This window comes from Vipera ursinii, assembly GCF_947247035.1.
Source record: "Vipera ursinii genome assembly, chromosome: 1".
Classification (NCBI taxonomy): Eukaryota; Metazoa; Chordata; class Lepidosauria; order Squamata; family Viperidae; genus Vipera; species Vipera ursinii.
This window is the reverse complement of record NC_139512.1, coordinates 7,483,469-7,505,895: the sequence shown is the minus strand read 5'-3', so window position 1 is coordinate 7,505,895 and position 22,427 is coordinate 7,483,469. Positions and strand designations below refer to the sequence as shown.

At 44.6% G+C, this 22,427-nt stretch overlaps 1 protein-coding gene across 1 annotated transcript in view; it reads right to left on the bottom strand.

Moving 5' to 3' along the window:
* Positions 1-13,584, bottom strand: part of COMP (cartilage oligomeric matrix protein) — a gene marked incomplete at its 5' end in the record, with an annotated part of 30,929 nt that extends 17,345 nt beyond the window's left edge. The window contains 7 exons of the mRNA XM_083350331.1: positions 2,038-2,142; positions 2,906-3,064; positions 5,143-5,220; positions 6,746-6,883; positions 7,734-7,906; positions 9,772-9,823; positions 13,531-13,584. Of these exons, the coding sequence (XP_083206457.1) occupies positions 2,038-2,142; positions 2,906-3,064; positions 5,143-5,220; positions 6,746-6,883; positions 7,734-7,906; positions 9,772-9,823; positions 13,531-13,584 (759 nt within the window). The remainder of the gene's footprint in view (positions 1-2,037; positions 2,143-2,905; positions 3,065-5,142; positions 5,221-6,745; positions 6,884-7,733; positions 7,907-9,771; positions 9,824-13,530) is intronic.
* Between the last annotated feature and the right edge of the window lie 8,843 nt (positions 13,585-22,427).

The window sequence follows — 22,427 nt, the reverse complement described above, 5'->3', positions numbered from 1 at the left end:
ACGAGTTATTTACATGATCTCCAGAATGGGGATTTGGACGTTTATCTTGATAAAACAGGCAGAGTGTTGCTTAAGCCATGTGAAATTAATTTCCAGGGGGGTTTACATGAGTTTAGTCACAATAAATCATTCTGTTTTGTGCACACTGAATTCCTCTAAGAATGTTTAAGAAGGACTGAATAAAGTTGCTTTGTTGTTGGAAATGGGTCATTAATGTATACAAGTAGTTCTTGACCTACAACCATTCATTTAGCGACCATCAGAATTACAACAGCACTGTAAAAAGGGACTTACAACAGGTCCTCACACTTACAACCATTGCATCGTTCCCCCAATTCACATGATCAAAATTGGAAGTGCTCGGCAACCAGCCTGAATTTACAATGATTGCAGCATCCTGGGGTCATGTGATCAGCTATTTGCCACTTCCCAGCTGGCATCTAACAAGCAAATGTCAGTGGGGGAAGACCAGATTTGCTTAATTATTATGTGATTTGCTTAACAATTGCAGTGATTCACTTACCGACTATGGCAAAAGAGGTCGTAAAATTGAGCACGGCTAACTTAACAACCGGTTTGGTTGGTTGTGGGAAATTCTGATCACAGAAAAACTTTAGGCTGATGCTTCTATGTCTGTGTTTGTCTCCATAATGTCAGTGTTTCTGTGACTTTTCTCCCCCATCCCAAAATAGCAGAGATGACACTATTGAAATAGCACACGCACTCCTACACTTACTCCCCTGCCTTGGATGGGGCTTCGCTGATAGAACATTGAATCCTAAGACTGGAAGAGACCATGGAAGTCTTCTAGTCCAGTGGTAGGCAACCCCAGCTCTTTTATGACTCATGGACTTCAACTCCCAGAATTCCTGAGTCAGCTATGCTGACTCAGGAATTCTGGGAGTTGAAGTCCATGAGTCATAAAAGAGCCGGGGTTGCCTACCCCTGTTCTAGTCCAACCAGTGGTGGGATTCAACTATGTGAACAACCGGTTCTCTGTGTGAATGCTGCTTCCATTCTGGGCCTGGGCAATAAAAAATTAGCTACTGGTTGTGCCGAACTGGTTCAAACCCTCTGAATCCCACCACTGAGTCCAACCCCCTGTTCAGGTAAGGAGACCTTATAACATCCTGGTCAAATTCAAATATTTTTGAAAACCTCCAGTGATGGAGCACCCACAGTTCTGGCGACAAGCTATTCCATTGATTAATTGCTCTGGCTGTCAGAAAATTTCTTTTTTACTTTTAGCTCGGGTCTGTCCTTAACAAGCTTCCACCCACTGCTTCTCGTCCTGCCCTCTGGCTCTTTGGGGAATAAATCAATCCTCTCTTCTCTGTGATAACCTCTCCAGTATTGGAAGATAGCTATCATGCCCTGCTGATTCTTCGCTTAGGTAGGTTAGGGCAGTGTTTCTCAACTGGGTCAGCTTGAAGACGGGTGGACTTCAACTCCCAGAATTCCCACAGCCAGTATCTTCAAGTTGCCAAGGTTGAGAGACACTGAGACATATTTGGTTTCCTCCACCATTCATCATATGATTTGGCCTCCAGATCCTTGTTGCGCTTCTCTGCACTCTTTCTAGGGCAGACATGTCAAACACAAGTCCCGGGGCCCAGATCCAACCTGCGAAGTGGTTTCATGTGGCCCGCGAAGCCATCCTAGAAACAGTGAGGGAACGGCCCCCACTGCCTTGGCCCTGGCCCAGAGACCCTCCTCCTGCCAGAGACCCTCAGATCTGTCCCACTCCTGCCCAGGCCCCCATAGGCACCCTTGATGCGAACGATGTAGAGCTGGCCACACCCACCCAGTAGCCCATACGCACTCTAGCCATGCCCACCCAGTAGGCCACGCCCACCCGGCCCCCTGAGGGCAACCACAATGCCGATGCGGCCCTCAATGAAATTGAGTTTGACACCCCTGTTCTAGGGTCTTGGCATCTTTTTTTTTTTTGACTCCCACCACAGCAGGAGAAGCAGATGAAACCAGAAGTGCTTCAGCCCATGGGCTGAGGTCCCTAACTCAAAGGAGGTCTCTTACCTTCTGACACTTTTCATCATTGCAACGAAGCTGCTCATCCGGAAACCCATCAATGTCTGTATCTCTTCCACAAATGTAGCCATTTCCAGCCCACCCGACAATGCACTAGAAGCAGAAGGAATCGTGAATGCCCATCCTTGCCACCATCTCCCAAGAGAAAAACAAAAGAAAAAAAATTGGCTCCGAATTGAGACAGACCCAGATACGGGATATTCCTGCCAGGGAAGGAGAGCCGAATTCAAATCCTCATCACTCTCACCGTCACCTGGGAATAATAACCTGATCAAGTCCTGAATTATCAATAGAAGAGAATATTTGTAGTTCAGGGTTGAACTGTAGAGTCCTTGGTGCTCTCGGAGCTTGGTTGCTTTTGTCCAGAAAACATTGGATTTCATTGCTTAGTAGGTAACATGTAGCACTGGTCATGTTACCTGGTTGGATAATGAAACATCTGCAAGAAAACGACCAAGCTCAGGAAGCACCAAGGGCTCCACTGTCCTGGATTAGCCTCTACTTCTAACAAGAGTCCAGGAACGTGTTTCACCTTAAATCTGCCTTGGTCAACAGCTTTGTTCTTCCTTTGCTAGCGGCTTCAACGTTCTTCTTTTCCCAAAATAAGTACTGTAACTACGCAGCCCTTTCCCGCTCTACAGATGGAATCTGTCTGGAATTTGATAGCTTCTCCACCCAAAGGCACTGTAACGGGCAGGCTGAGTGTTCCTCAGTGTTGAGCCAAAAACAGGTTCTGAGCAGTTCAGCAAACGCAGGGCCTTCCCACCGTTCTCGCAAACGAGAAGCTTCAACATCCGTTTCGCAAATCTTGGGACTGTTTGGGAAGGCGGTGAGCCATGGAAAGCTTCCAACTCACCTTGCAGAGGACAGCCCCATCCCGCTCGACCGTGCACTCTGCTTTCTCATGACAAGGGCTGGGTTGACCATTGGGGCAACGGCGCTTGGTCTTGGCCCGGCAGCCAGAAATCTGATTCCCTTCAAAGCCACTCTTGCACGCCCCACATTTGTAGGAGCCCTGCAGGAGAAAATGTGGTAAACCTGCTGGGTTGGCATTCGTCCTCTTCCCAACAGATGGGTGAAATCAGCTCACTTACTCTTGTGAGACCTGCTCTCCACCTTTTCTATCCTTTACAGAAAGTCCCTTGCAGAAATAACGCAGTTGGAAGGGACCTTGGAGGTCTTCTAGCCTTCTCCCTACTCGAGCAGGAAACCCTATAACCCAGAGGTCTTCAAACTTGGCCCTTTTATGACTTGTGGACTTCAACTCCCAGAATTCCTCAGCCAGGCATGCTTTTATGACTTGTGGACTTCCAACTCCCTCAGCCAGGCATGCTGGCTGAGGCATTCTGGGAGTTGAAGTCCACAAGTCATAAAAGGGCCAAGTTTGAAGACCCCTGCTATACCATTACAGACAAGTGATTGTCCAATCTCTTCTTAAAAACCTGCAGTGTTGGAGCAGCCACAACTTCTGGAGGCGAGTCGTTCCACTGGTTATTTGTTCTCACTGTCAGGAAATTTCTCCTTAGTTCTAGGTTGCTTCTCCCTCCTCGCATTCTTTCTTGTCTTCTGGTGCTTCAGAAAATAGGTTGACACCACCACCACCCTTCCTTGGTGGCAGCCCCTCAAATATTGGAAGACGGCTATCATGTCACCCCTAGTCCTTTTCACTAGACTAGACAAACCCAATTCCTGCAACCGTTTTTTATACGTTTTACTCTCCAGTCCCCTAATCATCTTTATTGCTCTTCTCCGCGCTCTTTCCAGAGTCTTAACATCTTTTTTATAATATGGTGACCAAAACTGGCAGCAGTATTCTAAGTGGAGTCTTATACTTAAGACTGCAGGTGTAAATCCTGTTCTCTCTGATGATGTAGTGCATGGGTCTTCCAACTTGGCCCTTTTATGACTTGTGGACTTCAACTCCCAGAATTCCTCAGCCAGCGGGCCTGGCTGAGGAATTCTGGGAGTTGAAGTCCACAAGTCATAAAAGGGCCAGGTTGGAAGACCCCAGATGTAGTGACTCCTGTTACGTCTGAAGAGCACCCATTACTTTCAAAGGGAGATGCTGCACACCCAATTGAAAACTCTTTGGCCATTTTGACCAATCAGCACACAGAACCACCTAGTTAAGCCCCACCCACTGACCATTTAAAAGACATAATAACCAAAAATCTAGAAAGGGGGGGAAACGGCCCAGAGCATATCTTCCCTAGCAGCCAACAGCCAGAGATGCAGGAAACAGCACCAGATGAATAATCAGGAAAGAAATAATGCCCTAATTAAGGAACTACGAAGAAGAAAACTGACACCACAAGCTGCTCATGTATAAATAAGCAGCAAATCCCCTTGCACAGATGATGTTATCTAGCCTGGAAATGTAACGTATGCAAAAATAACAACCATGTTTTGAGAACACCTCTAAAATGCTTTTTTTTCTGCTTTTCTTTTAAATCAGGGGCGATCAACCTTGGCAACTTTTAAGACTTTTCGACTTCAACTCCCAGAATTCCCCAGCCAGCCAAGCTGGGGAATTCTGGGAGTTGAAGTCCAAAAGTCTTAAAGTTGCCACGGTTGGTCGCCCCTGATTTAAAGCCTCCAAATGGGCGGTAATGCTCTGAGACTGACAGAATTCCACTGACTCCAGAGCAGCAGATGCTCAAATGGAACTTCCAAACTCAGATTTCCCCCCCCCCCCCGCGCGCTGGTTTTCAGTGAATGCATGTCCAGTTCTGGAAGCCATTCAACGGCTTACGATGGGACACGCATTCTCATGCTCATCCAAACCCAGACACAACAGGAAGTTTAGGCCAGTATGGCTGGCTGGAGGCCAGTCCTTCCTCTTCTGAAACATCAGTGGGATGGAAGCAGTGAGCCAGAAGAGCGGCCCGCAGCTTGGTGGCTCTTAGATGAGATTCACTAATCTTGGAAAGCTAAGCAACCCATGAAGATCAAATTGCAAGGAGACGGAAAGAGAGAAGAAGGGAGCACCAAGTCGGAGAAGTCTGGTCCAATTTTTCCCCTCACCCACTCTGCAGGTAATAAAAGTCCAGTTCTGAGGAGGCAGTGAGACAAAGTGGTATAAAGAATAGTTACCAGGGTGTTAATGCAGATGGAGTTTGGGACACAGAGTCTGGCACTTCCTTCCTCGCATTCGTTGACATCATTACAGACCTGTTTAGAATAGAATAACAGAGTTGGAAGGGACCTTTGGGATCTTCTAGTCCAACCCCCTGCTTAGGCAGGAAACCCTATACCATTTCTGACAAATGATTGTCCAGTCTCCTCTTAAAAACATCCAGTGTTAGAGCATTCACAACTTCTGGAGGCAGGTAGTTCCACTGGTTAATTGTTCTAACTGTCAGGAAGTTTCTCCTTAGTTCCAGGTTGCTTCTCTCCTTGACTAGTTTCCATCCGTTGCTTCTTGTCCTGCCTTCAGGCGCTTTGGAGAATAGCTTGACTCCCTCTTCTTTGGGGCAGCCCCTGAGATACTAGAACACTGCTATCCTGTCCCCCCTCGTCCTTCTCTTCAATAAACTAGACATACCCAATTCCAGCAACTGTTTGGTAAAGCAAACGCACAGGAATCAGGAGGAAGGATGGGATTCCAACGATGGGAACATTATATGATTTACAGCCATTCATTTACTGACTGTTCAAAGTAACAACAGCACTGGAAAAAGTGACATGACTATTTTTCATACTTATGATTGTTGCAGCATCCCCATGGTCATGGGATCAGAATGATGTCACTTGGCAACTGAATCCTATTTATGATGGTTGTAGTGTCCCGGGAATCATGTGATCCCCTTTTGCGACCTTCTGACAAGCAAAGTCAACGGGGAAGCCAGATTCACTTAACAACCGTGTTGCTAATTGAACAACTGCAGTGATTCATTTAGCAACTGTGGCAAGAAAGGAGATAACACAGGGCAAAACCCACTTAACAACTGTCTCCCTTAGCGACATAAATGTTGAGCTCAGTTGCGGTTGTAACTCAAGGACTATTTCTACAGGTCATCCTTGATCTATGACTGGGCACTTAGCAATTGTTCAACGTTAAAATGGACCCCCCCCCAAAAAAAGTTCTTAGGATCCGAATTTTGAACTTTCGATAGCCAGGCCAACCCCCTCCCCGTGGTCACGTGACCACGTTTAGTGCGCTCGGCAACTAGCTGACCTTGCCTTCGGCAGCATCCCACTGTTACGTGATTGTGATTCAGGACATTTTTGCTGGAAATCAGCATTTCTTCCCAATTTCTGGCAAGAAACACCCGTAGCAAACATGTTTAACGATTGCCAGAAAAGATTCTAAGATTACGTCCGTTCGTTTAATGACTCTCATGTTATGACAGACTCCCTAGGGCTCCTTCTGACCCAGATCTGAAGTTTGGACAGTTGGTCACCCCACCCCACCCCACCCCACCCCAAGGTCACATAATAGCATTTGGGGCACTCGGCCACTGGCCCACATTTGTGGCCATCTGTAGCATCACGCAGTCACATGGCCACTTTTTTTGGGGGGGGCAGAAACCCTGCAGTCAATGGATTCATTTAATGACCACTGCAAAAATGGTAATAAAATCAGCTGTGTGCTGACCCATTTAATGACCAATGTGACTTATGGTCGTACGTCGAGGATGTCCTGTATGCCCTGCCAATGTTAAAAATTCGCCTCGGAGGAGAAAACGCTTGTTACCTGTTTCTTGGCCCTGGCAGAGGCCAAACCGACTCCTTGGAGGCCTGGCCCTCTGTAGCCAGGAGGACAGGACTCGCAGTGGAAACCAGGGGCCGTATTGACGCAGCGGACTCTGGGAAAGCAGGGATTGGTGGTGCACTGCAGAGAGAAGAGGCACCCATTGGGGACCGAGAGGAAAACCGTGGCCTTGCTGCCCACCCATCCAGATGCCCTGTTAGGAGTGGGCATTTCTGAGATGGGTAGAGGCTGCCCCCACCAGTGCCTTGGGCCCCAGTGACCTGAAAGAACTATAAAGTAGCTTAAAGCCATCTTGAATCTCTTGGGTCCACAAATGGGGTGGGATGCTACGAAGATAACGTAACCTTTATTCTCTTTTTTTTTCTGTGAGCACACTGGCACACATTAAAAATGAAGTTCTGTTGCTGGCTCTCTAAAGAAAGTCTGTGTCCACCCATACACATCCATAACACACATATACACATGCTAGATACATGCATACATACAAATACACACACAGAGAGACACACACATATTAATCACTGATTCTCTGGAACAGTGCAGGTGGCTTTCATGCCTAAGGCAGGACTAGAACTCTCAGTCTCCTGGTGATTGGCCCAAAGTCATCCAGCTAGCTTTCATGCCTAAGGCAGACTAGAACTCTCAGTCCCCTGATGATTGGCCCAAAGTCACCCAGCCAGCTTTCATGCCTAAGGTGGGACTAGAACTCTCAGTCTCCTGGTGATTGGCCCAAAGTCACCCAGCCAGCTTTCATGTCTAAGGAGGGACTAGAATTCACAATCTCCTGGTTTAAGGGACAGTCAGAAATTTCCTATTTTTCTTCCAGAGGAAAAATCTGGTCTGGATCCAAGAAAGGCTCTTGGAGTCTGACCCTGCAAAACAGCCAGGCCCTGCCCGATCCTCAGCCCTTTCTTCTGGAAGCGCCTAGTTGGCAACAAGGTCCCTGTTCAGAGCAGCAGCCGACCCTGACCTCATTAATGTCAGTGCAGTGAGTCCCGTTGCCTGTGTAACCCAGAGGGCAAGACCCACAACGGAAGCTGGTCAGGGTGGTGGTGCAGGTGACCCCTGGGAAGCATGGATTCGGTGAACAGTGGTTAAAAATGGTCATATTGATTGGAGGGCCCTTCGCTCTGGTGTCCAAGCCTGGGGAGAGAAAGAGAGATTTGACCACCTCCATTAATATCATTGTTGTGTCTGGTTGCAGACCTTTCTGAATCCAGACCTTTCTCTTTCTTCTCCTCCTTCTCCTTCTCCTCCTCCTTCCCTTCCTCCTCCTCCTCTCCTCCCCCCTTTCTTCTTGCATGCCACTGATGTTCTCTTCTGCAATAATTTTTGTGGACAATAATTCCCCTTTAAATCAAGGAATTGGCAGTGTGCAGCCCACAGGCCCTTAACAGATGTTTAAAAAATTATAAACACTGTAATGCAGAAACAAAAGCCCCGTGTTCTAACTCTACCATCTAAGCGATCTTGCAAGTCTAAAAGCATTTCTTCCCTCCTTAATTTTTACTCTCCACAAAACTATGTAGGGTCTCCTCTGAGACGTTTCCCAGGTCCCCATTCCTTCCATGGGGTGAGATAACTCTTGTTCAATTGTCTCCTGGCTGTCTCTCTTCTTGTCTCCCAAAGTTATCCTCGCGTCCCGTTGCACATTTATTACATATTTTTAAAAAGGGGGTCAGGCTTTGATTACGTGATTGTGGCTGCCATCTTGGCTTTTCTGACACACACCCCCTCCAGAACCCCAGCAGACAGCCTTTAAAGGCACCCATTCTTAGCAGTAAGAAAGCCTGGAGCTTTTGGTGATTTCACACATTCTTTCGTTTTTTCAATCATTTAATCTTACCAGTGAGTGCAAGGCACCTTCTGATACATTCAATGGCAATTAGTGGGAGACAAAGACTGTGATCCTAAGTGGAAATGCCTCAGCCTTTGGCAGGGAGGAAATTGCAAAGGAAGGGGGAAAATTCTCTGCTGCTTTTTAACTGGGTTGCTGTTTCTTCCTCGCTTTCTGCAGATTACAATGAATCTGCTCTGATTAGCAAATATCCTGCTCACTTAGACCCAGCCTGGCTCCAGATGCTGCTTTTGGATGAAATGCCATTTATAGCCTAGCGACAGCACATGTGTCTGTGTTTTTGCACAGCAGCGTGTAAGAACCACTAGTCCTCAGTAAGCCAAGCTCCTGCTACACAGATGTGTTTTATGTAATTTTGGATCTTTTAATATCATTTTAGATATCATTGGAATATATTCCTTACATGTTTAAGGACAGTACAGGTAGTCCTCATCTTATGAGCACAATTGGGGCCAGAATTTCCATTGCTAAGCAAGTTTTTCATGTGTTTATTCACATTTTATTTTATCTATGTCGTGCCTTTATTATTTTTGTACATGACTCAAAGCAGTGAACATATCTAATACTCCTTCCTAACAGAATAACAGAGCTGGAAGGGACCTGGGAGGTCTTCTAGTCCAACCCCTGCTCAGGCAGGAAACCCTATACCAGGGGTCTTCAAACTTGGCCCTTTTATGACTTGTGGACTTCAACTCCCAGAATTCCTCAGCCAGCGTGTCTGGCTGAGGAATTCTGGGAGTTGAAGTCCACAAATCATAAAAGGGCCAAGTTTGAAGACCCCTGCCCTATACTATTACAGACAAATAGCTGTCTGCTCTTTTTTTAAAAACTGGAGCACCCACAGTGCTCAATAACATTAATAACATTGATTGTGCTGCCAAAACAAAGTTTAAGAGAGATACCCAAGATCTCACTCAGGAGAAAAACAATTTAAAATGTTTCAATCTGAAACTGGCTTTGCCAGCTTTTAACCGTCTTTTAATATTTCTGGTTCTCAGCCATCTAATTCCTGCGGGAAACATCCAAGTGATGATGGTCAGGACTGAAGGCTTGGCTAAGAGAGCCTTTTTTTTCCCTCCTTTCGTTTTTTTTACAAAACTTGAAACGTGAGTGTTAAAACAAACACCAGCCCCTTTTCAACTGGACTCACCACAAGCATCACACTCCATCACCGTGTTCTTCAAAAAGGTGATCTCTTTGACCTGAGGAAAATCATAATCGGAAAAAGTTCATAATCTTTAGTAACAGCAAAACTTGGTAGCACTTAGAATAAGAAGGTTTGTCCAAGTCTGTCACGTCACATAATTAGTGTTAATCCCAGTGCTTTTTTTGTAAAAGAAAAAGGTGCCAGAACTCACATATGTCATACAACCTGCCTTGCCTACCCTACAAAGTTCCATCCAAAAAAGGTGCCGGAACTCCGTTCTGAGTGTTCTATGACAAAAAAAACCCTGGTTAATCCTGCTTGATTGTTGTCTAACCTTACTCCAAGACAACCAGAAAACATTTTATCAAGTTACCATCAGAAGAAAACCAACACCCCACCAATGCTGGAAGGGCAAGTTACTGTATATAAGCAGGGGAAAAAAACCTCACACTCCCTCACACTGATGATGTTACCCAGTTGGGTGATGAAATGTCCGTAAACAAACAACGGAGCTCAGAGAGCACCAAAGTCTCCACGGTTGAGCTCTGAACTATAGAGCTTGCAACCTTGGAGGGTTTTGAACATTTAAGCAGGATTATACCTGGTCAGTTGTTGGACATTTCCCATTTCCCAGTTCTAATTCTGCTTAAATGTTCAAAAACCCTCCAAAGTTGCACCCAGAAGAAAGCTTGCTTAGACAAGCTAGCATTTCCCATTTCCTCTTGCAAGCTGTGAGGTAACAAACCTCCAGCTCTAACCCCAACCTGATCATTATTGTTTGTTGTAGCGAACCGTCATAAAGACATGCCAGTTGCCAAGCCCTCAAATGTTGATCACATGACCATGGGGAGTGCTGCAACGGTCATAAGTCTGAAAACTGGTCATAAGTGACTTTTTTCAGTGCCCTTATAACTTTAAAAAGTTATTGTAAGTGGTCATAAGTCAAGGCTTGTGGATGGTCTCTTTGCTCAGTCCAGCTGAAAGATTGAGGGACACAGGGGAATGAAGGCGGCTTTGTGAGCATCCGTCTGGTGAAAATGCAGACCGTAAGCTCTCTAGCAAAATAAACCATTTCTATACAATTTGGGGTTTGTGTGTTTGTTTCAGTACCTTAATCAAATCCAGATCCTGTTGGAGAATGGGACAGAACAGAACTGAGTTAGCCTCCTTGCCGCGGTCCCGGCAGGGAGCCTGGAGATGACAGAAGTGTCCTTTCCCAGGGCAAAAAAAGGGCCCTTATCTCCCTCCATGCCAAATGCATTTGTTAAAAAAAGTTAATTTTTTTTTAAAGACAGGAGATTACAGAACGAGTATGGTTAGAAGGGGAAGGTGGGAATTGCTTCCTTCTGTTGAAAAGGGATTATGTAATGGAAAAAAGATCAGAAGATGTGGAGAGGCCTGACCCATAGAACTGCCAAGCATTGGACACGACTGAATGAATAACGTCATCATCATCATCATCAATGGAAAAATAAGGATAGGATGGGATGGAACGGGGAACAAGGACTGCCTTGTTGGATCTTGATGAAGGTCCAGCCAGTTCAACATTCAGCTATCTACAGAAATCCTCCCAACCTCAGGTAGACTGTTTCTGCGCTTGGAGGTGCTACCATGCTAGACTTCCGTAAGATGACTCTAAACTCACAGCGTTTCTCAATCTGAACGTCAAGACGTATGGACTTCAATTCCCAGAATTCCTCAGCCAGCGTGCTAGCTGGAGAATTCTGGGAGTTGAAGTCCATGCGTCTTAAAGTTGAATTCCCTCATCTAGAGACGATTCCTATCTGGTGTACCCCACGAGGCTAATGGAAATGGCCTGGGTGCTGGGAATTGCAGTATGTGTGTGTGACTAGACACGCACATCTCCCCAGTAATCCTTTCTCCAGCGCTGCCTCTGGAGTTCTTCCCAACTGCTACCCAGGGCTGTTGCAGAGGCTGATTTTATTTAGGACAAAGCAGGAGTGGAAAGCCAAAAGGGCAGCCACCTCCCCAACTCCACCACCCCCATACCCCCGCCAGCCCTTGTGCTGCTGCCCGGAGTTTGTCCTGGCACGGGGGTCTGCCCGTCTGTTTTTCCAGTTAGCTGGCAGGAGGAGGCCGCAGCCAACAGCAGGAGGAAAAGAGAATGAGGAATGTGGTGTTGCATAAGAAGCAGGCAGACAGAGCAGGACCAGAAAAGGTCAGCAGCGGCCATCTGAGTCCTTCAGGCAAATCGGTGAGTAGGCCCCAAAGGCCGACAGTTGTCAGCCTCGGAATTTTCACAGTCAAAGATAAACTGCTCCTGCCTGTGGAGGTTCCATTTAGTACATACAATTAAGAGACTTTACTTTTTTGTTTTGTTTTGTTTAGTTTAGTCAGCTTCTGGAAGCCCAAGGGAGAGATTGTCTCCACATACCCTCTTTTTCAGGAGCCTTTTGTATCTTCCCAGAGACTAAGCTTTTGATTTTTTTCAGCTTCTAGCTGTCCTGTATCGTAGTTGGGTACTCCATAGCCTTGAGAAAGGGATGCCTATTTGCACCCTAAACATTTACAGGTAGTCCTTGATTTACGACCACAACTGAGCCCAAAATTTCTGTTGCTCAGCGAGACAGTTGTCAGCTGAATTATGCCCCATTTCTTGCCACGGTTGTTAAATGAATCACTGCAATTGTTAAGTTACTAACTACCTTTATTCTGTGGAAAAATTCAGGGGGGGAGGGGGCTTTTGTTTGCTTCGCATAAGGACGAACAAGTGAAATGGCCGCTCCACGTAAAATCCTTTGCTTGGTTGTTACTATCCCATTTTCTGGACCTCAGCTATGCAGAGATGTCTGCAGGGTGGGGTCAAAAAAGTCAAGATGGCAGCTCAACCATGCAAGAACCACTACCCCCCTTTTTAATGTCTGCCACAATGCACATATAATAGGGTGGGGCTCCAGTCAAATGGTTGGGGCCGCCATCTTGTTTTTTTTAACCTCTCTAGCTGCATACTTACCTTGAAGCATAAACCTCCCTAAAGGACTAGTATTTATGCAACCCTCTCGGTGCCGAAAGGGTATGAGCCAAAGTTAAACCTTTAGATGAAGATATTTGTGTTTGGGAAACATGCTACACTGGGGTTTAGGGCAGTGCTTCTCAATCTTGGCAACTTTAAGCGGTGTGGACTGCAACTCCCAGAATTCCCCAGCCAGGCTAGGGAATTCTGGAAGTTGCAGTCCACACCGCTTAAAGTTGCCAAGCTTGAGAAAGGTTGGAAATTGGGCCTGTTTCTTTCTTTTTCTTTTAGCAGCATAGTGAATCATGTGGATTCAGCTTATTTCAAGTGTTAAATCATTCCCTCTTTTATGTGATCTCTGCAAACGACTCATTTCAGGCCCCTGCCCCAACCCCACCCACCCCCGTTCAACATTTCCCCCAATTGAACTCCCAGCAAGCAAGTTAATTTCTTAGCTGCTCAGCTGATAAATGCACCAGATTTCTGTTTTGCTTCCGTTGCAAAGAAACATTAAGGTATTAGCAAAGAAGGTTGACTCAGCCTTCCATCCTTCCGAGGTAGGTAAAATGAGGACCCAGATTGTTGGGGGCAATTAAGCTGACTTTGTAATAATGCCGCTTGGGTGTGTGTGTGTGTGAAAGCCCTAACAAGCAGGCATATACATAGAATGAAGGCTACTGCTAAGCTTGTAAGCCGCCCTGAGTCTTCGGAGAAGGGCGGGATATAAATGGAATTAAAATAAAATAAAATAAATAAATAAAGAAAAGACTCGTCTACTTCCTTCTTACCTGTTGTTTTAACAGTTCTCTGATTTCTCTCAGCGCTTTGTTGGTTTCCTTCATCTCTGTTAGCATCTGAGGAGAAAGATCCCCACCTAGAACATATGAGAAACGCTGAGTGAGTTAAAAAAACACACAAAAAAACAGTATCCCAAGACATCCGCCTCATATTTTAATATGTGCCATATTTTCTGCACATTTTCATAGCCTGAAGGGTGAAATTATATCTATTGCAACCAATGTGGGCACCAGTTGGGGAAGGCTGAAATTTCTGCACGGGTTCTTTCTGAAAACTCTCAGGACTTGATTCACAGCTGTGACTTTGACTTATGACAATTGGGACCAGAATTTCTATGGCTAATGGTTGCTAAGTGAGTCACATTCAGTTTTGCAACCTTTTCGCCCTGGTTGTTAAGTGAATCACTGCTGTTATTAACTGAATCATATGATCATTAAGCGAATCCAATTTCCCCGTGACCTTTCCGAGAAGGTCACAAATGGTGAATCACATGACCCTGGGACACTACAACTGTTGTAAATACACACCAGTTGCCAAGCGCCCAAATTTTTATCACGTGGCTATGAAGATGCTGTGACAGTCCTAAGTGCAAGGACTGCTTGTAAGTCACTTTTTTCAGTACTGTTGTAACTTTAAATGGTTGCTGAATGAATGGTTGTAAGTAAAGTAAAGTAAAGTAAAATGTAAAATGTTTAAAAACTCTGCTTCTCACATTTTTTTCCTCTTTGATGAGAGGAAAATATCTGAAAGGCCTTGGGTTGGGAAAATACCTCTATTTGCCAGTCATAATAATAATAATTTGCACTCCATCCCACCAACGTACCTTGGCTTCTGGTTTTATGTGATTTAATTATCTGTGATTGAATTTGTAGACCACCTTTCTCTGCAGAGCAAATACTCAATGCAGTTTACAAAATCAACTGAAATATGTAGTTATGGTTAATTAACCAAACTAGAAGTCAGAGATGAGACTGTATTAAACAACTCTATTTAACTGAGTTTATTTATTTAACTCAGATGAAAGCTATAACAATAATCACAACTGTGTTGTTTCCATAATTAATAAATCAGTAAATAATTTGTCTAGCATTTTAGTTCTTGCATCGGTCGAGCAGATAGAATGGGGTGTTAAACTAATAATATTCTTCTGCCATAACCTCTGATAAATTAGTAGACTGCTACTTAATATGGAAGTCCCATTAGCTCTCTTGATAAGTGATTTCTAGACCTTTTTTTTCTTTCTTCTCTGTCTAGTTAATCTCTTTCCAAAGCCATTTCAAGCTCTTCCTTGGTCCAAAGTCACCCAGATGGCTTTAATGCCTAAGGCACGGCTAGAACTCACTGTCTCTTGGTTTATATCCTGGTGCCTTAACCACTGGACCAAATTGGTTGTCAACTCACCATTATTTCGGCTCTTCCCTTCTGCCTCTTTTTGGTGCCATGATAGCCTTTTTGAGATGCCCTGCACTCAGTGATCTTGTGTGGTTCCTAGTTGCAATTCAAGGGTTCAGAGTGTGTGAGGGTGGGGGAGGTCTGTATGGACACAACTACTTGCCCTATAAAAGCAATTTCAGCCCCAGTTAGGTTTGGCAGCTTTAATCCTGGTTTGCAAAGAAAATGGCTCAGGAATATCTTTCTCTTACATCCGTATAAACATATAAAGAATGGTTGCTGGAATTGGGTATGGGTAGTTTAATGAAGAGAAGGACGAGGGGGGACATGATAGCAGTCTTCCAATATCTCAGGGGCTGCCACAAAGAAGAGGGAGTCAAGCTATTCTCCAAAGCGCCTGAAGGCAGGACAAGAAGCAACAGATGGAAATTAACCAAAGAGAGAAGCAACCTAGAACTAAGGAAAAATTCCCTGGCAGTTAGAACAATTAATCAGTGGAACAACCTGCCTCCAGAAGTTGTGGGTGCTCCAACACTGGAGGTTTTTAAGAAGAGATTGGGCAACCATTTGTCTGAAATGGTATAGGGTTTCCTGCCTGACAAGGGGTTTGGACTAGAAGACTTCCCCTTCCAACTCTGTTATTCTAATATTCTAATGCAGGTTCCTTTTAAGAAGAACATCCCCCTGTAAAAGCTGTAAAATTCATCTTTGCCCTTCTGCTCCAAAGCTCCTGTAAAAAGCTGTAACTTTCAGCCTAGAAATGCCCAGTGCCTCTTCCATGTTACAAGGAGGCTCCATTAAGGCAGGGTCCCCAACCCCTGGTCCGTGGACCAGTACCGGGCCGCGGCATGCCAGCAACCGGGCCGTACAAACAAGCAAAGCCCCATCCGCAGGATCCAGGCAGCACACAAAACCAGGCCCCCTCCTGTCCGTGGAAAAATCTCTCTCCATGGAACCGGTCCCTGATGCCCAAAAGGTTGGGGACCTCTGCATGAAGGTATTTATATCCTGTCATTTCTCTGAAAGCAAAAGGCTGCTATGGACACCGGGCTGCTCCTAATTTTATTCCCACAACAACCCTGTGAGGGAGGCTGGGCTGAGAGAGAAGGTGTAGACACCCCCCCCAAAGCGGGTAATAAAGTGAAAAAACCAGTTGCTGCATTTACATACAGGGCTAAATGGGTTCAGGTTTCCCATTATTCTGTTCCTTTGGTTAAAATAGCAACTTGGAACCGTTTTCCATCCCGCAATGATACCTTTTAACATCATCAAACAATAACATCTGCCTGTCCCAGGTCCTTGGGAAGGACTCAAAAAATGGATAAAAATGTCAAATCCAGTCCAAACATCTGGCTGACTGTGTGATGAACCACAGCAATTACAGTAAAGAAAAATTAGTGGGAACACAGAGTTGAAAAAGTACTCAGACATGATCAAGTTGAAATATTAAGGGATTTCCAAATACAAACCGATAAAGTCTAATGTCATAACGCACCAGATTTAACTGGGGTCGAAAGGCAGAAAGCGTGGATAATGAATGTGCCATTAGCAGGAAATAGTAGAATAGAAGATAAAGAATTGGCGAAGATTGCAAAGTGTTAAGCTCTGAAAATCAGAATTGAAAGATTATGACATAAACCAGCCATGTTGGTTCCAGTGGTTATCGGCACATTGGGTGCCAAGGCAAAATTTAGAAAATATTTAGAATATATGCACACTGACAAAATTGTCATTGGTAATTACCAAAGCCCACACGGTCTGGATCCTCACATACACTACGCCAATACACTACAACACACTAGTTGTATGGGAAGAAGTGAATGAGTATGAAGGCCAAAGCCGGCTAAAGGACTGGTTGTGGTTTGACACTACTGTGAACAGACAATAATACGGTTATTTTGCTTGCAACTGCAGAAAATGGATTAATTCAGGAACATGTGGCATACATGTTATCCAGAGAGACTGTCATCTGGAGAGACACTTGGGGAGCTTTCCTCAGGAATAAATTAGATCTGATGCTAAAAGCCATCCTTAGAAAGAGGATTCCTTTTATAGGATCTTTATTTACACAATATGTTTCATCTGGTTTTGAACTAACCCACTTTGTCTGGGTTTGGGCCTGCATAAGTACTAACGTCTGAAGAAACTCAAGTTAGCAGTAGGTAAAATGGACACTGTAATGGTGCCTCGCTTTTACTAGTCTGCTGTTTCTCAACTTGGGAACTTGAAGAGGTGCATATTTCAATTCCAGCCGCTTCGGGGAGCTGACGTCCACATCTCTTAAAAGTTGCTAAGGCTGAGGAAAACTGTGTAGATCAGGGGTCTTCAAACTTGGCAACTTTAAGACTTGTGGACTTCAACTCCCAGAATTCTATCTATCCGTCCATCCATCCGTCCCTCCATCCATCCACCTATGTATGTATCTATCTACCTACCTACAACTATATCTGCTTGTCTTAGATCAGGGGTCCTCAACCTTGGCAACTTTAAGACTTGTGGACTTCAACTTTGCTGGCTGAGGAATTCTGGGAGTTGAAGTCCACAAGTCTTAAAGTTGCCGAGTTTGAAGAGCCCTGGTATAGATAGCCTTCACTTAAAACTTACAACAATTCTTATAGCAACTGTTCAAAGTCACAACGGCACTGAAAAAAGTGACTTATGACCAAGTCCTTGCACTTAGGTCCATAGGAGCATCCCCATGGACACATGATCAAAATCTGGGTGCTTGGCAACCAGCATACATTTACAACAGTTGATCGCCATTTGCGACCTTCCAGCCGGCTTCCGACAAGCAAAGCCAATGGGGGAAGCTGGATTCTCTTAATGACTGCAGGATTCACTTAACAACTGCAGAGATTCGCTTCACAAATGATTTTCCATTGTGGCAAAAAAGGTCATAAAATGGGGTGTGGCTCATATAATGACCATGTTGCTTAGCAATGGAAATTCTGATCCCAGTTATGGCTTTAAGTCAATGACAATTGTTCCAACATCAGTGGAACAACCTGCCTCCAGAAGTTGTGGGTGCTCCATCATTGGAGATTTTTAAGAAGAGACTGGACAGCTATAGGGTTTCTTGCCTGAGCAGGGGGTTGGACTAGATCACAGGTCTGCAACCCGTGGCTCCGGAGCCGCATGTGGCTCTTTCAGCCATCTCCTGTGGCTCCCAGTCCTCTGCCATGTGCAGTCCAAAAAAAAAAAGTGGGACTAAAAAAGTTCAACCAATCAATTCAAATGTGCAGGGTAGGTGCATATCTCGCCTTGGCTCCACTATTCAGTCAATCCCTGTTCTGCGCATGTGCGCATGTATGCACATGTGCACACATTTTTTGCGGCTCCCAGTTTTTCCTTTTGTGAGGGAACCAGTTCCGAGTGGCTCTTTCACTGTTTCAGGTTGCTGACCCCTGGACTAGATGACCTCCAAAGTCCCTTCCAACATAGTTATCATCATCATCATTTCCAAGGTCCCTTCCAACATTATTATTATTGTTGTTGTTGTTATTACTACTATTATTATTACTAATGGCTATATGAGATCATTAGCTTGCCTGGTTGCATGAAGACAGCAAGGAGCTGATATTCATTGAGCATCCAACCTTTCCTCTTTTCTCAATTTGCAAGAAACATTACCACCAAATCTTGTAGCAAGGAGTCCCATGCTACATGGAATAAGATAAGGAAGACAGGATCGATCTTTTTTTCTTTGCTTTCCACTTCTAAATTTCACTCAGTTCTTTTTTCTGCCCAAATCTGGATTAATTTCCTAAATTTTTGTGGGTGGGTGAGTTGTAAAGGGAGACAAAATCACTAGGATATGTAGTTGCATATAACTATTAATGATATTCCCATTGTAGCACGTAAGTTGTTCATTAGGTATATACAATTAAATATTGTGTGACCATAAAGGGTAACAAAAGTACACGATTGAAACTAAACTTAACTTCAGAACACAACTCTCTGCATGAGGCTTCTGCCAGAGTTTGAAGAGCCAAACCGTAAACTTAGATATCAGGGAGAGACGCCACAGCATAATCTTTTAAATATATTTGCTTGCAGGGCTTCAAGCATGTCTGCAAAACTCAGTGTCAATAAGATGGCAATAGAATTTAATAAGAAAACAAGCAAATAGGTAGAGGAAAAAAACACACCAGCAGCCAGAAAGAAAAGATCTATATTCTCAGCCTGGAAATTTGAAGTTGATTTCTAAAATTAAGCTCTGGAAAGGACCTCGGAGGTCTTCTAGTCCAGCTCCTTGCTCAAGGCAGGAGACCTTATGCCATCCTGATCAAATGGTGGTCCAGTCTATTTTTGAAAACCTCCGGTGATGAAGCAAATCACAACCCTCAGAAGCAAGCTATTCCATTGATTAATTATCCTCACTGTCAAAAAATTTCTTCTTAGTTCCAGGTTGGTTCTCTCTCCCTAACGAACTTCTATCCATTATTTCTTCTCCCGTCCTCTGGTGATTTGCAGAATAATTCGATCACTGTTTCTCTGCAGTAGCCCCTAAATTACTGGAAATTATCATGTCCCTCAAACCCTGGACGATTATCATCTTAATCCTTCTTTTTGATACCTAGGAGCTAGGCATACTTAGCAGGGGACTGGACTAGAAGACCTCCAAGATCCCTTCCAGCACTATGATTCTATCTTCTATAATTGAATTCTACTTACCCCTCCCACCAGGCATTTGACCTGATGTACAAGAGACGAAGGCCAGCACGCAAAGAAAAACTCCGATGGTCCTCATTTTCAGAGCCTATGAATCTTAAGGGTGGCCCTGTACCTTTTTAAATCTTCTCTCCACCCCCACCTCCCTTGTGCTTTAAAAAAAAAGATTTGGAATTAGTTAACCTGAATAATTCACCTCTGCTGCCCCCGTCAAACATTTGTGGTTTGCTATTTATGAAGCCGCATTCCGCTCAACTGAAGTTTTCTCCCTTCTGATGCAGGAGACGTCATTCCTGGCTCTTGAGGTTTTTTTTTCTGGGGGTTGGGTGGGGGGGGGAGAAAAAAGAGAGACAGAGAATTTGTTAGGAAAATAAACAGAATGAGAAAAGCATTAGGAAAACGGCCTGCATTGATTATACAGCGCATGTACAGGGAAGAGTGGGGAGAGAAAGATGTATGGCACTGCATTTCGATCCCAGACAGACATCAAGAAAAACTCTTTCTGAATTACTGCAGATACGTATACATATACATATACATATACATATACATATACATATACATATACATATACATATACATATACATATACAAATACAAATACATACACACACACACACACACACACACACACAAGTTTTTCCTCCATAGCAACTCTTAGGACAATCGTTAGCATTTTCCTTTCCCAAAGAACCTCACTCACTCTCTGCTCTTTGTCTGCTGTTTTGGGATGGGCTGAACAGAACAGAATAGCAGAGTTGGAAGGGACCCTGGAGGTCTTCTAGTCCAACCCTCTGCTCAGGCTGTGGCTGTGTATCTGTGTTCCCATGTTCTGAGAAAGACAAAAATGTCCCCTTACCCAATTTCTCCAAATGGTGGATATCATATGTAATCAGAATAGAATAGAATTGGAATTGGAATTGGAATTGGAATTAGAATTAGAATTAGAATTAGAATTAGAATTAGAATTAGAATTAGAATTAGAATTAGAATGGAATGGAATGGAATAGAATAGAATCTGGAAGGGACCTTGGAGGTCTTCTAGTCCAAGCCCCTGCTCAGGCAGGAAACCCTATACCATTTCAGACAAATGGCTGTCCAGTCTTTTCTTAAAGACTTCCAGTGTTGGAGCATCCACAGCTTCTGGAGGCAGGTTGTTCCACTGGTTAATTGTTCCAACTGTCAGGAAGTTTCTCCTTAGTTCTAGGTTGCTTCTCTCCTTGATAAGTTTCCATCCGTTGCTTCTTGTCCTGCCTTCAGGTGCTTTGGAGAATAGCTTGACTCCCTCTTCCTTGTAGCAACCCCTGGGATATTGCAACAGTGCTATCATGTCATACTTAGTCTTTCTTTTCATTTCTACCAGTTCAGTGTCAAGAAGCATAGGATGGAGTGGGAAGGAACACCCAAGATCATTCTAGTCCATAGGTGTCAAACGCGCCATGTCACATGACATATCACAATGTATCGCAACATTTTTTGCATTGCCGGAGCTGGTCTCTGTGTGATGTAACCAGCCTGTGAGCTGGCAGTTTGACACCCCTGATCTAGTCCAACCCTCTGCAAAGTGAAGGAGAACCAACTCAACCACCTAAGAGGTGGCTGCCCAGTCTCTTAAAGACTTCCAGAAATGGAAAACCCACCCTTTTTAAGGGTCTAGGCCAGGGGTAGGCAACCCTGGCTCTTTTATGACTCGTGGACTTCAACTCCCAGAATTCCTGAGCCAGCATGGCTCAGCTTGGAAACCTCTCCCTTTCCCCTCAGCATGGCTGGCTCAGGAATTCTGGGAGTTGAAGTCCACAAGTCATAAAAGAGCCAAGGTTGCCTGCCCCCAGTTTAGGACAACTCACCACAGCCAACTCGCCACGGGAAAATTCAGTGCACGATTAGTTCCTTTTATTGTCTATGGAGATGTTCAGCCATCCAGGCATTACAATTACACAGGGAATGTCCCAATGGTGCTTCTTCATGAGACACCTGGACTTTCTTGTTTTCCCTTGAAGACGTTTCGCTTCTCATCCAGGAAGCTTCTTCAGGTCTGACTGAATGATGGGGAATGAAAGGTTTTATATTCCTTGCAGTCATCTGGTCATTAGCACTCTTTCTGAGAGTCGTTGAGGTCACTTAGAGGTTTGTCTGTGTCACCTGAGGGTCACCTGAGTAGTGCAAATGGGTGAGGAGCCTTCTTGGCTGCAGGACCTTTTCTGCCCTGTGTCCCTACTACACGGTTGAAGACAGGCAAAGGCTGTTGGGGATGAGTCTGTGTTGTCTGCATCTCAAACTGAAGAACAAACGGTTCCTGTGGTCTACAGTGTTTTACAGAAATCCGTTCATATTCCCGCACCATTCGAAGGATGTTCGTTCCAAAGTGCATATTTAAATATCTGTGGAGATCTCAATGGTTGTCCCAAAGGTGCTTTTTTAGGAGGCGACTGAAACGTTTCGACTATTCAAGTGACCCTTGAGGACACAGAAAAAAACGACTCAACGACTCTCTAAAGCAGGGGTGTCACAATGTCACATGATGTGTCGTGACGTATCGTGACTTTTTTGCCATTGCCGGCAATGGGGTGAACGTGGTTCCACTATGACACCCCTGCTCTAAAGGAATGCAAATGACCAGCAGTCTGCAAGGAGTATAAATCTTTCCATTCCCCACCATCCAAGCAGAGCTGAAGAAGCTTCTTGGATGAGAAGCGAAATGGCTTCAAAGAAGAACAGGAAAATCCAGTTGCCTCCTGAAAAAAACCCACCCTTTGGACAGTTCCTTTTATTATTCATCAAAGCATTATGAAAGCTGGTAGTCATGGGATTGATTTCCTTTGAT